Here is a 16,841-nt window from a genome sequence, read left to right as displayed (position 1 = left end):
CTGGCCCGCATGGTGCTGGTGAAATATAGAAAGAATGTACTGTACATTAGTGCTTGAAATGGAAATAGAAAAATGAAGATACTCATCATCTTAGAGTACTTGTTTGCTGCTGAGAAGTACCAGTACTCTCCCATTAAAAGTTCTGCACCACTGCTAAGAAGTGCTGGTACTCTGGCTTTCAAATAAAGACGTGCAGGTGCTCAGTACCTGCTAGGACTAGCACTGTTGAGGCTGAATCCACGGACATGCGCCGTAGTCAGGGCGACTGAGTTCTGCGCTGACTGGATCATGTCTCCAAGCCGGTGTCAGTCCTTAGCCTCAGTGTGCAGAGCAGCTGATGTGTAATACCAGCTGGAAGCCCTTGCACCCAGGTTCGAAACGTCAGCATCTTTTCCACCAAACTCTCTAGTCACACTGGACTGCACAGGCACTGCCATGCACGAGATGTCCTCAGAGGACAATCCCTCTCAAGGGCGCCTCGGGCGGGGTCAGCCCAACATGTGACTGACTCTACACAGGTGGATGCTAAACTGATACATTTCTCTCTCAGATAAACTTCTTATAATCCAGAGATACCGCGCTCACTGCGGGTAGTAGGGACTCTCACACCACAGAAAAAATAGCCAACATCAATCCAGCTTCAAAGTCACAAGGAAAATGATTTTAAAGTTAACTGGCACAGCCGTTCTTAGCAACATCTAGTGCTTTCTGGGAAATAGTGGTACTCTTGAGGAAATACTGCCAGTTTGAGAGGGGATTGAAAGCTATACGAGTGCCTAGAAGTACGTTTCAGCGTGATCCGAAAACTACAGGTATGCCAATAATAGGGACCTACAAAAGACTTTGCTCACGTAGTTCAAATGTTTCATATCCCTACTCTAACATAGCGCTTTCACAGTCCCCGGAATGCAGGGCCGCCTCCTACGTCCAACATAGCCCAGTGCCCGAGACTAGAGAAATCCTGAGGCGGGCTCCTCCGGCCTCAATTTCCGAATTCAAGGCTGAGACTGGAATGTGGCCAAAGAGGCACGGAGGCCATTTTGGGCTAAACTTAAACCACGAGGCCTCAAGTACTCTTAGAAAACAGAAACAAATCTGGGTCTTTGTCCATTCACAGGTTGCTTCGATTATCACTTCCAGTCTCCATCAGAGGCCGCGGGGCGAACTCGCGACTGAGAGCCCCTAATCCAACTCTAAACAAACCTTGGCTCGTGCAGCTACAGGGAGGATTTCAGAAACGTGTTGATGTTACCCCCCATCTAACGTTACACCAGGCCTAAACCAACAGGGAGCAGGCATATTCCCACCTAAGAACTTCCAAAAACAACACCCAAACAGCCGCCATTTTAGGGCGCTGTTGTGTTGGTCTCAGACCCAAACAGACTCCATGTTAAGAAGCTGTTGTGTTTGTCTAAGTGTCACCTCTTTAATCCTACAGTCCTCTCGCCCACAGGTCCTGCCCAGAGATTAGCCGTAGTAAAATGCTCTCCCTAAGGGCCCGACAGGAAGTTTACTCAAACTTGCAGGTTGCCACGTTCACACTGAAGTACAGCTACCCTGTCCAAGGACAGGAACATTAAAGAGGGGGTCACCCCTCGTCTATTGGTCCAGTCCAGAGATTACTATCAGCATCGGTGGCTGCAGGCCACACGGGAGGTTTACTCGCAAAGAAGTTAAACTTCCAAAGGCGCAGCGGCTGAGAACTTCCTTCCACCCCCACCCCATTCCAAATTTTATTTTATAATTGTACACTTATATATAGAAACATTCAAGCTACGTTTAACAAGATTTAGAAGATACATATTATGAAAATAAACCATAGAAAGGGAGCTGCTCTTTACTTTCATTTTCGCTTAAACTAGGTAGAGGCTTAAATGGAACCTCTCCAAGAGTTTGAAAAATGAAAGAGGGGTTCTGGTGTCCAAGCCGGAGATTACAAGCAAAGTCACGAGCTGCAGTCCGTGCAGAGCACGCCGACTCACGCTGCAGGCCGACTCTTACCTGCACAGGAGGGGAGGGGGGACGAGGGAAGAGGGGTTCTTCTCAACCTCACATGAATAGACACACACTAGAAGGGTCACAGAAGGAGGCTGGGAAACGCAAGATAGGCCCTGAATGTCCTGTGGGGCTGGGGCAGAGTCAGCAGCACCCTGAGCTTCAGGGTGCATGCTGGGATCAAAACCCCTCTCTAAGAGCCACGGGGAGCGCTGCTGAAACAAAAAGAGGGCATGCTGCTGTCCCTCCCCCAACCCCTCCAACCTCCTCATTCAATGATGCCGCGACCGCACGCCAGTCCAGCTCGTAAACAAACTGTGTATTTCTGTCGAGGTTCTAATGTTTCTTTTTCGACAAACCACTTTATAAGCATGGGGAGCGTGCGAAGATTGGGAGATGGGCTGAAAGCAAAAAGCAATGATTTCAGGAAAGATGTTGAAAAGTCAAAGGATGTCAAACGTGGGAAATATTTTGGGAAAGTTTAAAATGAAGCAGCAGGAACAAAAAAGTTGGATAGTTTATGTCGCCATAATTTCTGGCCAGACTAAAACCCGGGAGTTTAGTAGATTTGTGGAGAAATCCGTCTGTAACGTGTCTTTTGCCTGCACTTTTGAACGGCAGAAGCACAGTTTGTCAGGAGGGACACGTTATAGAAAAGAAAAAGAAAACACGCGACACCCCCTCTCCACGCCCCCGCCCTGTAGTAAAGACTGGACACAATGAAACGATTCTTCTTTTCATGCAGTTTTCTCCTCCACTAATCCCGCCATTCAGCAGTTTAGCTAGCTTGCAAATTCAAGTTGCATGCTGCCTTCCATCCTGCCACCCCCCCCCCCCCGCCCCCCCCAACCGACACCCCCTCACCCTCGCTCAAAAAAAATCTCGCTATTCACCGATAGACACCATCTTCAGTGCCGAGCAGTCAGTCTTTTCAGAAGAGAACGTTTCTCCCAACGGAATGGATAGCTCAGGGGGCTAATGCACACGCTGCTGTGATCTGTGTGTGACACCGTATCTACGCAAAGAAGGGCGCGCTTGTTTGCTGTTCCTTCCGAGTGCGACACAACGGTCGCCATTTTCTAGGGCAGCAGCAGCCCAGTTCATACTTGGCAGCGGTTCGCAGTCACTCCTGGGACAGACACTTCTGTTCCTTCGTGCTGTGTTGTAGTGTCGGGAGGGGTGGGGGACACCGTGCCAACACCTCTTGACCCTTCCCTCGCCCCAGCCCACATCCTTGCACCCTAAAGTCTGTTCTAAACTTTCATGAGGGGACAGCTGGCAAACCCCTCTTTTCTCATTTTGTAAAAACAAAACCGAAACTATACAAACTTTCTTACAAAAGGCTCAGGCTATGTATAGCAACCTTTTCATGGGGGCTAGCGTCGCAAATGTACAAACTGTTTTTGTGTTTGTCGGCGCAAATACAGATATCATCTGAATTACTGCACTTGGATGCTGTTTTTCACTCTGAGTAGTTTCTGTTGCCTCAGAGGGCGAAGAGCACCCAGTTTGGACCTGGGGTCCCTGGGTACACCAGAAAAGTAATACTGAGACTGTTGGTAGTAACGGGCCACTAAAGTTGCATAGAAACAGCTGTAGCGAGGGCATTAACCCACTGAGCTATGTTTCCAGCACTGATGCAGTTAGAAATGGAAAGAAACTAAATTTAGGGTTGGTAAAGTTTCCCTTTCGATTTGCCCTCTACTCCGGATTTTAGTGTGCCTCTATCTTGGTCAATTTGAAGAGAACAGGGTTAGCAAGAGCCAGTGGGCGCTATAATACAGGCGTGCTGTTTCAATAGGCCTCCCTTTTCGAAGTGCTGCGAGCCTTAAATGCTATAGCGCTACATACCTGCGAAGAGCGCCAGGAAGTGTGTTTTTGCCTCCCTCTGTCCCAATTATACAACTGCCAACATCGGAGGATTCAGAATGTAAAATTAGTAACTATGCAATGTAGTTAAAAAGAAAAACGCTTGTTCCGCGGAGAAGCGCCTAGAAGCGATTCCTGATGCAACCAGGTGTCGAATACATCCCTTATGGACTGCAGTAGTAGTACTGGCCCTTCAGAAGAGTACCGTAACTCCGATACTACGTGCCACAGCAGGCGCAGGGGAAAGGCAATATTGAAAGAAGTCTGGGCAAAAAAAATGTGGATTAATAACCTGTGGTGGTAAAACGAACTGTCGGTGACCCGCTCCCTCCCCCAACAAAGTCCACATAAATAGTGCAAGAGCCCATGCACCCCCACCCCCCCATTTATCGGGGAGGCTGTGGTTCTATTGTGAGCCCCGGGCAGCCCCTCTGTTTTCTTTGTGAAGCCGCTCATGCGTGCACGGAGTTGCCGCTTTGACGTAGGCCGACAAGCCGCCTTACATCACCCCAGATTTCAAGAGTTTAGGCTTTAATAGCAATAAAGACCACGCAAAAAGCATAAATAAAATCAATTTCACTTCCCCGCGGGCCGCTTTGTTTGCAGTTATTATGCGAAGAGCTGCTTCTTAAACGTGTTAAACTTCCCTCAACTTGTGGGCAGCGGGGGCTGAGTTTGGGGAACTCGACAGCAACTCACAGCTCCGAACACGAGGGCACCGCAGCTCCAGGCTGCGAGCCGTGCCCGCTGCATGCGTGTCCGTCAGTCAACGCATGTCAGAGATCAAGTGGACACATCAGGGCACCTTTAAAAACACAAGTAGAACTCGAGCCGTGAAATAAACATTTTATGACCGCTCCTGGACAGATGGGGGAGGGGTGCAGGAGGGACACGTGAATTTGCTACACTTTCATTCTCTAAAGCAAAGGAGCGGATAATTATTTCAGCCTGCTGGAAACAGCGTCCACGAGGCGAGGTGCCCACTGCAAGGACGCGCTCTACCCCCAGTGCAGAAATCCGCGTAACTTTCACAAATCACTGGGATTCTGGGATCGAGGGGTGGTCCTGGAGGTGGCAGGGGCTGGAAATCCGCTTCAGAAAATAAGGCGATATTTTACGCCATTGGGATTCAAATTAGAGTTAAAAGATAGTTTTTTTCTCCATGTGTACCGCATTATTAAAAATATTTTAGTTAATTCGATTTCCCCAGACTGACATGGAGAAACACACAGTAAAACGTCTAGCAGCATATAATATGGGCCCACGAGCACACCCAGTTCGCAGGGGAGAGCGAGGGTGTGTCAGTTTATGAACTCAATCTGTTTGTTTAGTAAAGCGCCAACTTGCGACAACAATAAGCTTGACGTTGGAGCGCTGCAAAGTAACGGTGTCCGGCTGCTTGTCGTGTGGTGGGCGGAATGAACGAGATGATGCAAATGATATAACGTGTCCCGCCTAAACTCCCATGTTAAGCTGCGTTTCATTGTAAAGCGCTCTAGTGCCTGTGGATAAAATGCGCGCCATATCAGGCTGCACAAATACAGTGTAGACCTAAAACTACAGGCGCTTCAGAAAACAGGTGAAAACGGAACTTTTCAAACTCACTCACAAGTGAGTACTGCTCGGGAAAGAGATCGTGGCTTTAGAATAGGATACTAGCGACCCTTAGGAGCCACCCTGCAAACCTTCCCCACTGTCAAGATCTCCAGCGCCGTGAAGCCAACGGAGAGAAAGGGAGACACACATATACAGAGCGAGAGACAGAGGTGTGAAGTATCGGAGAGTAAAAAAACAATATATACACACACACATATATATACATACAAGCATACATGCAGGGAGAAGCTAGATAAAAGACAATTGTGTACAAGTCCACGCGAGAGGAAGTGTATTTTAACTTGAAGGGCGACCTTGGAGTAGCAGAGAAAGAGGGCAGCTCCCAGGCTCCTTGAAGGGCGCGTAGACCGGTTTTGGCGCTGGCACAAGGGCGTGCACGGGGATGGGAAAGTAAATGAATGAGCAGGGACTGGAATGCGTTACCGAAGCCTGGAGGTGGGAGATGGGGGGTGAGTAGTAGGTGAGACAGGGACTGATGGCACAGAGAGGGTTTTCTGATGGGTCTTTGAAGGTATATTTGGATTGAGAGAATAATGGTTGATGCCCGGGATCCTACGTGAAGTATAGCGCTCTCCTCCTCAGAACACCGAACCAAAAAAAGAAAAAAAACTTGACCACGCATTGGTTTTATTACATGTGATACCCATGGCCCTTTGACTTGGGGCGAGACCCCCCTCCTCCCCTCTCACTGCACACCGCATACCCATGTACGCGCGTCCCGTCTGCTCCACACTCTAACGCCCCCCTCCCTCCCACGCCAAATTGAGGGGGTTTTCATCCCTTGTTCGGTGGCACTGCCCCTGCAGTCCGCACTTTTAATGAGCTCGCCCTCCGAGCACCCGTACGGTAGTCTGTGTTTGGCGGTGCCACATAATACTTTCTGAATTCTGAAACTATGTACAGCGCCCAGATGCCCTCGGGCATCTGATTTTCTTAGGCGCTGCACTGCACAACGTCACAGCTGCCTGGTGCGGGAAATCAAAGCAGTGAATGGGTTTATAGAGAGACGGGCAGACACAGAGCTCAGAGAAGGGCTGAGGGGTCAGTAATTCTGCATGGGGGTGTGTCAGTGAGTGAGAAGGCAGGAGGGTGGGTGGACACATGGATGAGAGCACAGGCGGCTAAACTGCGACTGACATTCTGTCAGACATTCTGTCAAGGGGCAAGAGGGTGGGCATAGACGGGAGGAGAGGGGGTGAGAGAGTAAATCTGGGACAGTGGTGTAAGTGACTGGGTGAGCACAGCGGACACAAAAGAACTGCGAGGGGTACGGCTATGACGGGTATACCTGGGCACGGAGTCTGTGCCTGCGAGTCGGTGGGCAGAGGGGGCACCGGATAGAACAGGCCCCAGCTTCCTCACATGCTGCGATGCGAAACTGAGCTGCATCGCCTGCAGCCCCTCTGTTTCCCCGACAGAGGGCAGTGCTGCTCCCTGAAAGAGGCGCGCTGAGGTTCCAGTGCGTGATTGAGACTGGCTGGCTGGGGGAGGGGTCCCCAAGTGGAAAACGCATGAATACTTCTGCGGAAGCGCTTGGACCTCGGATCTCGCTGCCGGGAGCCCATCCGAGCTCTGCATTTCCGCAGCCTTACATTGGTTTAGCAACAACATGTTTTGTGTACCTAAGTAGACATTGGCCTTCCATAGCACTGTGCAGTGACCTGACACCGCAATCCCAGCAGGGGCATAACACAGGCCCCCCGCATCCCCCGCGGTGGCGGGGGGGGGGGGGCAGCTGCAGGGGCCCCGTACTGTCTGTGCGCTCTGAATAAATCCGGAGGGGGGCCCCTCCCTATATATTGCAGGGGGGGCCTTGACCTTTCGTTACGCCACTGAATCCCAGCATAGCTCTCAGAAAAAATGAATGAATAGGTCACAGCAATATAAAGAGAGCACCGCCAAACACAACCTCCTGAATTGCAGGCCGTTTTTCTACACCGCCTTACGATCTCCACGGAGTTCTTTGACTATTTCACGGAATCCGCAATAAATAAAGCAATGCACTGCCGGGTTCGCAGAAGTGTTGCCCGACTGCTCTTCTACGAGTTTACGGTAAATAAACGTGTAGGCTCGTTTGAGGGGCAGTCTCCCGAAGTGGTAACGTGGACTCGGCCTTTGGCTATAGGAAGCCCCCAGGACACTGGGATCAGAGGCGCGTGCCTGTATGCGGTGCGGGCCCTCAGGGGACCCCTCCACCGGAGAGACCGCGGCAGCACATCTCACAGACAGCACTCTCGATACAGTGCTCATTGTGGACTTTTCCACCAAGGGTCTGTCGCTGAAGCGTCCTTCTCTAGGTGACGGCGGAAAGCGCAGCTAATCCTCGGCGCTGCTGTTAGAACTATATTTAAAGGCGCTTTAATGGCGTTAAAATACGATATTGATTATTTTTAAAGGAAAAAAGTACAGCAGGCTGCGCCCCTCGGACTCGTCGAACGTGTGTTTGTTCGCCTCGTTACGCGCCCCTGCGCTGATTACAAGGAAGATATTCAGTATTTATTTAGCCCGGTTTTAAATCATGCCGAATGATTTCCCTAGGGGGCCGTGAAAGGGGGAAAGGAAAAAAAAAATCAATGGAATGGCTGTTTAATGTGGGACTGACTACAGTGCGCCCAGCTGGCAGGGCACTCCGGGGTCCCCCTCAAAATGTGCGATCGGCCGCCTGGAACTACCAGTGCGTCTGAACCCTGCGCGAACCGTTCCCCCAAAACCCAGAAAGGGAAAATGTGAAAACACGCTACACATTTTTACAGACTAACCATGCACCCTCCTGGTCGTGATGATGCTGAGTGGCAATAAAGCAATGTTTGTTCAACCACCGGTGGTCTCATTAATCAGAATCCCCCACCCTTCCATCCCCACACTATATATGTGGGGGCCCCACACATATACAGCGGTCGCCGATATCTTTGGAAAGCGGCGAGTTTAGCGCTCACTGGCAGACCCCGTGTATCCAAATGTGGGGTCTGAGGCTCGCATGGGTAATTGGGGGCAAGGGGGCCGACAGCACGTGAAATAATTGATGGGCGCAGTTGGAATTCATAGGAGAATTGGTGGGGGTTTCGGAAGGGGGGGGGGCATTGGAAATACACTGGGAAACCAGTGGTGGGTGACACGGTAATATCACATGTAGGTGGGGTGCTGGGAAATTGCAAGAGATATATGAATGCAGGGTGGATGGGGGAGGGGCTGAATTATCGCGATATGAACATAATCATAAATTATCGGGAGAGGTGAGGGTGCAAACTCAGTTCTGATCCAGGGACGAGGGAGTGTTCCCGACCTCTCTCCCGATCCCCTCTAGCTCAGGACACCCCTGTGGGGAAAGGGAGTTGCCCAGAAGGCTGTTGTGGCTCCCTGTCCCACGATCTTCTCACTCGACTCCCTCTTTCGTCGGTATGATCATACGATGTTGAAATTCGTGGCTCTTGACTGTAGCGATCGGATGGCTGTACTGCCCCGTAAGCCAGCTTTATCAATATAAAAATATTAAATGAAAGGACTACAGCCTCAACATTATTAATGTAAATTAGTACTTTGCTGCTCACTACGGTTTAAGGAATTCATTCATTCTACTTGTACTGTCCCAGGAGTGAGAACGCGAACGACTTCTCGGCGCCATCATCGGAGATGGAACTTTACTGCAAGCTCCGCACTGAGAAGTACACACTGAGGGACCGGGTGATATATGTGTGACCATAACCCTAATCCGCAAACTGGAGAGTTCCGCCAGGCCGGGCCTGCCGGATAGCAAGGTGCACCATACGGTACTCACTCTGGCACACCACCCCTGCAAGTGCACAGAAACACGAGGCGCTACTATGTGCACAGCTGTAAGTAGATTTCTTTGCTAAAAACAAATCAGGGCACAAGTCTGGAACATAATATGCTGCAACAAACTTATTACAGAAAGCAGATCAGAAAAACGCACATGGATGCAGCCTATGCAGAAGAAAATGAAAGGATTAGTGATTAAATAAACAAAATGTATGCTGGACTCTGGTGTGTATTTCACGGCTTGGGGGGCTTATCAAGGAGTTATTTGCACAAGTGCAACATAAATATTATTGCTGGTCTCCCAGGATACAGTAGTGCACAGTGAAGGTTTGGTACCATGAATTTCCCAATTCTGGCATGACGTTTCCCGGTAGCCCTACACAACAGAGGGCATCCTGCACATTACTCCCTAGCACATCAACACCAGCTGAAGCCCTTTAAGTGTAGTGCCTACGGTGCAAGTGCCCCCGAGGACTGCTCTAGAAAAGTCAGTATTCATTCACTAATTCGCTCTTAATGTATCCACTGAAGTCCATGGATTGAAGAACCTAGAGGTGTGTGGCTACGTGGGGAGTGCCAATATTCATTCATCCCTGCGTTTAAATCATGGAAAAGTAATAACTCACTCCTGCCAGACAGCGATTATAGGGTTTAGAGATGGTAAGATTTGTGGCAAGCGCACTATAAGTTTGAACAGTCATTCAGATAACCATTCACCCATTAATTGCTTGGGCCTCAACTCACCTGTACCAGCTGAAGCCCTTGTCGTAGTTCCTGTCGAAGAAGTGGGGCTCGGCGCCCACGGCTCGGATGTCGGGGTGCACTCGCAGGAACTCCAGCAGGGCGCGCGTGCCCCCCTTCTTCACCCCGATGATGAGGGCCTGGGGGAGCTTCCGGCTGCCTGCCCCGTTGTAGAAGCTGGAGAGGGGCCCGGGTTCCCGGGGCTCGGGGTAGTCCGGCTCGTCGGGGGGCTCCGGAGACGGGGTCCGATCCTGAGGTACCTCCAGCGGAGGTCGCAGCAGCAGGAGCCGGGCGAGCAGCCCTGCGCGGCCCTTCGAGTCCTCGGGCCCTTGCAGCAGCACCCCCGGGTGCAAGGAGGCGCAGGAGCCCGCGTAGAAGAGGTAGAGGCAGAGGAAGAGCATGGCGAAGAGCAGCAGCGCCTTCCGCCTCACTGGGGGGAGGCAGAGGAGGCCGCAGGGGGCGGCATCCGGGGAGCACGGGCAGCTCAGGGGCGCGACTTCCATGGGGCCCCCCTCATGGCTCAGCACATGGTGGGCGCCGGCCCCAAGCCAGCGGCAGGGCTGGAGAAGTAGGGGTGATAGGACTGGGACCCCACGGAGTGGGACGGGGAACTGCCACACAGTGGAATCGCAGACCCCCGTAGAGAGGGGAGGGAATCGGGAAGGACGGTGAACTCCCTCGGTGAATGAATGGGACTGCTACAAGAGGGATGGAGAAAGCGCCACGGGGTAGTGTAGCATCCCACAGAACGGAATGGGAAACCCACAAAAGAGTGGTGGGTACTCCAGGGTACACGAGGGGTTTAACACCGGGTGCAGACTTCAGCAGAGGCTCTGCCACCCGAAGTGGGTCTGGCAAGTGGGTGCATGGGCAGGGGGCTGCGAGCGCTAGGTATGTGCCCAGCAGAGGAGGGGCATTGGGGAGAGTTGGGGCGGGTGGGTGTTGGGGGAGGAACCCCGGGGATGGAGTCCCCACAGTGGGGGCGGCGCTCAGTGAGAAGTTGTGTGGGATGTTAAGAGGTGCACAGAGCCCAGACCCTGGAAAGTTGTAGATCACTGCAGGCTGGGGGCGACGGGGTAGATGCACAGCCCCTCGTCTGAGGGGAACTGTTCTACCACTGGAAAAGGAAGCCCCGAGACCCCAAGCGCAGGGCACTCCGGCAAACAAGGTTCACCTTAGCAACATGCCGCGCCCCGGTCCAGGGACATGGTTCCACAAAATGTCATCACAGACGTCCTGGGCTGAGGCGGTCCGGGGTGCTCGCCGTCCCTGGCGCGGTTCTGACTGCCAAGGGGTGATGGATGGAAACAGGGCTCCACTGGCAGTGCTGGAACGTGTCCTACGGTGAATCCTGTGCTGATGCCCGTGCAGAAGAAGCGTCCAATGCAAGTGCCGAAGCCAGCAGAGAAGAGCGCTGCCGGGAAGCCAAAGCTAGAAGCGCTAAGGACGCTTCTGTGCGCTGAAGTGAGATGCTGGCGCTGAAGCAGATCCTTAGAAACTGTCTTGGTTGTGGCCGAAACCAGCGGAGATGGACCTTCTGCTAAGCCGTGGCTGCTGCCCCGCTTACGCTGTTCTGCTGCGGACAGCGCTTCCCCGGGTTCAATGCTGAGCTGCTTAGAAGGCAGTGCGGACTCTGCTTGCAGCTGCCCGTGCACAGCTCCGCTCCTCCGGGCTCCTGCGCGGCTCTGTATCTCCCCCTGCCTGCACGCCTCGCGCAGAGGAAACCCAGCCGCGCCCACGTGAGGCGGTGGGCGGGCTCTGAGGCGCAGCCACGCCTACCCGCGTGGGCCAAAGTGTGCGAGCGCGGTGCCAGGCCTTGACTGGCGCCTGCTTCCACCAATCTGGGCGTGGTAAAGGTGAGGCTGTAAGAATACCGCGGGGTGGGAAGATAATGGCAGAGGCGACGCCGATTGGCAGAAGAACCTATAAAAATACCTGTGGCCGCACTCTGGGTACAGTCTGTTCCGAAACCTGGGCCTAGACGCTGCTTGGTCAATGGATGCACAGTGTGCTGATGTCTTACTTCTGTCGCCGTAGCATGCCCACTTCCAAGTAGAATACACTTATTAACTAGTAGGTTTAAGAAAAAAGACAAACGTGACACGCTCCAAAATATTGTGATAGAAGCCTGTGCTGTGTTCAGCTGTGCCAAGTCAAGTCCACAGAGCAATGCTGCTGTGCACTGTCCCCAGCTCGCGCCATGTATGTGCAGTACAGCTGTGAGTGCCCAGCTGTCTCTGATACATGTTTTTTTTTTTTTTTTTAATAGCTTCTATTTGAGGTTTGCCAGAAGCATAGCTTGGGCACTAGCAATGCACGTGGGAGAGAACCCCCTTATTTTGTCAGATTATTAAAAGTCTATAACTTGGCCCAGTGGAATGTTGACATCTTTTACGAAGGGCTGTAAAATATTTAAGATGAGGTTTGCTTACTAAGTCTAGAACTAGGTAGACGTGTGCAAGTTAAACATGCAAGGTCTGCAATCAGAACTGTACAGGGTCGATTGCTCGTTGTGGTGAACGACATTATCCTTCTTGAGTATCTAACTCTATACAACTAATACAACTATAACCGTTGAGTGTTGATTTTTATGTTGATTTTTATATTGTACTTACCATTAGGGTTAATCTGCTGCTAAATGACCATATTTTGACAATTATGTTTATATTGCACTTACTAAGTGGCCTTATTTAGACAATTAAGAGGACAGCGACGCAGGAAGTTTAAGTGTCCTGCCCAAGATCACACTAAGTTGTCGAGTAGGGAAGGCAGGATTATAACATATTATTAGATTGAATGGACAATTTACATCCCTTGTATTTAAGCTAGGTGTAACGTCCCAGTTAGTCACACGGGCCTGAGGCTGGGTGGCGGCCGCGTGAAAGAGCATAAGGTACCTTAAGCAACAGTTACTATCCGACTATTGAGCAGGTGTCGCATGCTGGGGTTTTTCTGGCGCGTTCACAATGAACTGGGGCATCACGATTAGAGCTGTCACTGATGGCTTTGTGCCATGAGAACCAAGCCCAGGCAATGAAGCAAACGCGTAATTATTATTGTATGACCAAATGTATGCCTGGGCAGTGCTTGCCTTTTCTCGGCGATGAGTGCATGCTGGAAACCTGAGAAATGGAAGAATTATCACCCTCATTGTTTAAGAAACGTGTGGCAAAAATCAGAATGAAAAAGGCACACAGTCCATGCGCATAACAACCGCGAGGTGATCGTGAGGCAACTGTGGCTTTATAACAACCACTGTTGTCATTCATTCAACTCACATTTTCCGCATGTGCCAAAGATGTTATATTTTCTAATTTACGGTGACGTCATTACCATGTTGTGGACGCCTATCAAGCCACTTGCCTGCATGCAGTGCTTAATTTGAACCGGTGGTTTCTGTGCTAGGCACTGACACCTAACTGGGAACACCAGCACTCATTACAGTCTGCCACATGGTGGCGCTGCCAGTGTAATTTAGAGATGAGGAGAACAACAGCTGTTTATTATTTCAATATACATTAAAAACGATAATTTCCTGCTGACCAAGGCATTATGATAGCTTTGGGTGCCTGAGATAGTTTGATTTATCACAAGTGTAGGAGTGTTAGGGTTAATAGTTGCGCAGGTTTTGTCGTTGGCAGTGCTGGCAGGGGCAATGGGTGGTTAAAGCTGCAGTGGGCACCTGACGAGGGCCCTGGCGCACACTTTATTACTAATTAAGCACTGCGTGCGCCTCCCCTCATACAGGACAGCCAGATGCGCAGAGCGGGTGTTTCTACTGGAGGTGTAAGAGAACAGCCGTACTGCGAAGTTAAAATCCACCTTCTGTGATGCAAAATGCACCTTCTTGAGTGGTCTCATAATAGCTCCTTCAGTTCTACAGGAATATTAGAGTTATTGTGATGTCACAGCTCGCCCTCCGTGTCGCCTTGGTTCACAATTGTGATATCATAATAGCCCAGCTGAGATGCCCCTGCTTTTCGCGCTCCTCGAGTTCTCTAACACGTGGCACAGCACTAGTCCTCCCTTTGAGGATAAATAGTGTAGGTGCCGTGACGCCATAATGCACGGTCTGTGATGGAATAGTGAGTGCCCTGCTGGGATGCCCACGCCCCCTGTTCTTCTACCCCGCACTGGAACGGCCACTCAGCTGGATGGTAGAGCTATTGCTATCTCAGATCGCGCATTTGTGACATCATACGTGATCTTTTTTGGAGGTGAAGGTGCCAGAACCTGCGGTCCCATGTTCAATGTACCCCTCCTGCACTCGGGCAAGCTACACTGCATCAGCACTTAAGCCGAGCTTGAATGGCAGAATTACTATAATGTCACAGCTCCCCTTCTGTGACGCCAAAAATCTAGTTAAGGTGATAGGATATTGGATTTTGCACTCCTTGACACGTTGCTCCAAAGAGGAATGAAAAACTTACTGGGAGGTCACTATTCACTTCCTCTGACGTCATGATGATCCTTCAGGTATCACCTCGCGCCCCTTGCACTCGACTTACAGTACTGTCCAGCGTGCAAGTTTTCTTGGTCTCCATTACTCGTTCGTGACATCACCATGCCCGACTTTGTGATGGCCAATGACGCACTGTGATTTTAGAATGCTAGAACTGTGGCATCCCACTTTGATGTCATAACGTCCCCTTCACGCAGCTTGTTCTTGCGACTAGTGCCTTTTCTGACAGTGACAGTATCAGACTTATTGAATGTGTAGCTAGTGACAGTTCAGAATACACGAGTCATTCTTCCGACCCTTGTACCGGGGTCCCCTCCCCCTTACCTTTGCCGCTCCCTCCCTTTCCTTCCCACCTCTGCCACCTTGCGGCCCCAGCTATCTACACAGGCGCTGCGACCAGAGAAAGACCCAGTTAATTCCAGCCTAAACAGCCGAGTGTGTGTATTTATAAAAGCCGATAAGCGCTCCCGGCCTGCTGCTGTCTGGGCGGGAGAGGCTCACTGGAAACAGATCGGTCTCACTCGGGCAGTGGAGTGCTTATCCCAGACTCGGGCCGGGAGGGCGGGGTGATGTAGAGGGGAGAAGGCCTGCCGGAGATCCCGAGACCTGTGCGCACGTCGGGCGAAAGCAGCCTTCGAGGGGAGGCCGCCAGACACTTACATCTGGAGGCCCCTTCCCACGGATCTTTGCGTAAGAAAGCGGCCTGTGATCAGGTGTATACACGAGACGCCATGCATTTATGAGTAAAAGAGGACAGTAGGCGGAGCTCCGCTGTGACTGCAGTGCCGGGGAGGGGGTGTGGGACAGGCCTTGAGGGTCCCGGTGCACAAGTCAGGGTCTGGAAGGCCCCTCTCAAGCTCGAAAGCCCCTACAGTGGCATTAGTGTACGCCGAGGGCAGCCTTGGGCAGGGGGTGGTGGGGGGGCTGGGGGGGATATGTGGTCTGGATGGCCCCTCATTGGCTCGAAAGCCGTGCAGTGGCATCAGTGCACGCTGACGGTGGGCCCCTGCCAGACTCCTCTAAACTAAAACCTTTCAAAATACCTATTAGCTCGCGCACTGTTGTCAGCTGGGCACCTGAAAACACACAGTGCATAATTATCAGCCATGATAACAGGCCTGCGCACCCACAGCGCCTCTGTAAATCCACAGGTTGCGTGTGGATTGCATAAGTATACCGTGGACCGGCGCCCGCGCAGGCTTCGGAAGCGCTTTAAAGAGGGCTTTAGGCCGCTAAACATTCATTAGCGTGTTTTCAGGGGATGGGGAGGGACAGGTAGGAGACGATGGTTCAGTATGGACCCATATCTCACGCTGTGCACATCAGTGTCAGGCACTCTACCACTGTTTTACATCAATACCTCCGTGTTTTAAGCTGAATTTTAAAGCCCCCAAAGAGTCCTTTCGCATATTCTGGCATGCATACAGCGCTATCTTGTGTGACGAGACAAGCTTTAATCCGCAGCTGGTTCCAAAGTGCGCTGATGCACCAAGGGGTCTTCTGTGCGATGTCAGAAAGAATCGCATAAAGCGAATGAATCAGTTAATCCACTGAGAATCATCCATTCATACATTCATAGATTCAGCCGCCTGGCCCCGGGCACTCATCCAAGCAATCATTAATCCATTCATAAATTTAGAGGAGTAGTTGCAAACCCATTGCTAAATGGAATACATCTCTCCTTAGGTCATACATTCTACGGTTTGTTCTTATATTCATTCCCGCATTAATTCATTCTTGAATTATTGAATTATGCATCTAGCCGTCAACACTGCCATTCACACATTTATTCATTTGGAAAATAAAGCATTCTGACATTCAGCCATCCATCCATCCATCCATCCATATCTACTTACACCCATTCAACGCCTCATCCATCCAGTGCTTCTTCTGAAATAGAGTGAATAATGTTGTAAAGTGTGTCATGTGAAATCACTGATTTTCACAATGTTGCAAAAACACAGACATGAACCAACTAAAAATAAAGACATAATGACACAAGGATGGGAAGCTTCACATGGCTTTCCCTCCGCACTTCTGCAACCAGTGTTCAGCTCAACATGTGCCAACTGCCGGCACGTCTACTTTATGAATGCGTGCACCGTTCTGCGTGGGTCGGGGCACTTTGTATTGATGTATGTAGCGGTCTGGATACTTTACATAGATGTATGCCTTAGTATATACCTCCCTCAGCCTGTCTGGATACTTCACAGATGAGTTTGTGGCCATCTGGGCAATTTCATTGGATGTATGCGGCGGTCTGGATACTTTATATGTGAATGTGTGGCGGTCTGGAAACTTTACACACATGTTTGCACCATTATATGCCTCTCTGTGTCTGTCCGGATACTTTATATGTGAGTGTATGGTGATCTGGATA

The 16,841-nt window shown here is 50.9% G+C and overlaps 1 protein-coding gene across 1 annotated transcript in view; it reads right to left on the bottom strand.

Annotated features, from left to right (window-relative positions):
* The window catches only part of LOC146809945 (heparan sulfate glucosamine 3-O-sulfotransferase 3B1-like), a 43,327-nt gene extending 31,607 nt beyond the window's left edge, over nucleotides 1-11,720 (bottom strand). Inside the window, exon 1 of the mRNA XM_085616803.1 lies at nucleotides 10,003-11,720. Within this exon, the coding sequence (XP_085472929.1) occupies nucleotides 10,003-10,502 (500 nt within the window). The 5' untranslated portion in view covers nucleotides 10,503-11,720. The remainder of the gene's footprint in view (nucleotides 1-10,002) is intronic.
* Nucleotides 11,721-16,841: the final 5,121 nt, after the last annotated feature.

Source organism: Triturus cristatus, chromosome 7, assembly GCF_964204655.1.
Source record: "Triturus cristatus chromosome 7, aTriCri1.1, whole genome shotgun sequence".
Lineage (NCBI taxonomy): Eukaryota > Metazoa > Chordata > Amphibia > Caudata > Salamandridae > Triturus > Triturus cristatus.
This window is presented reverse-complemented; position numbering and strand designations above follow the sequence as displayed.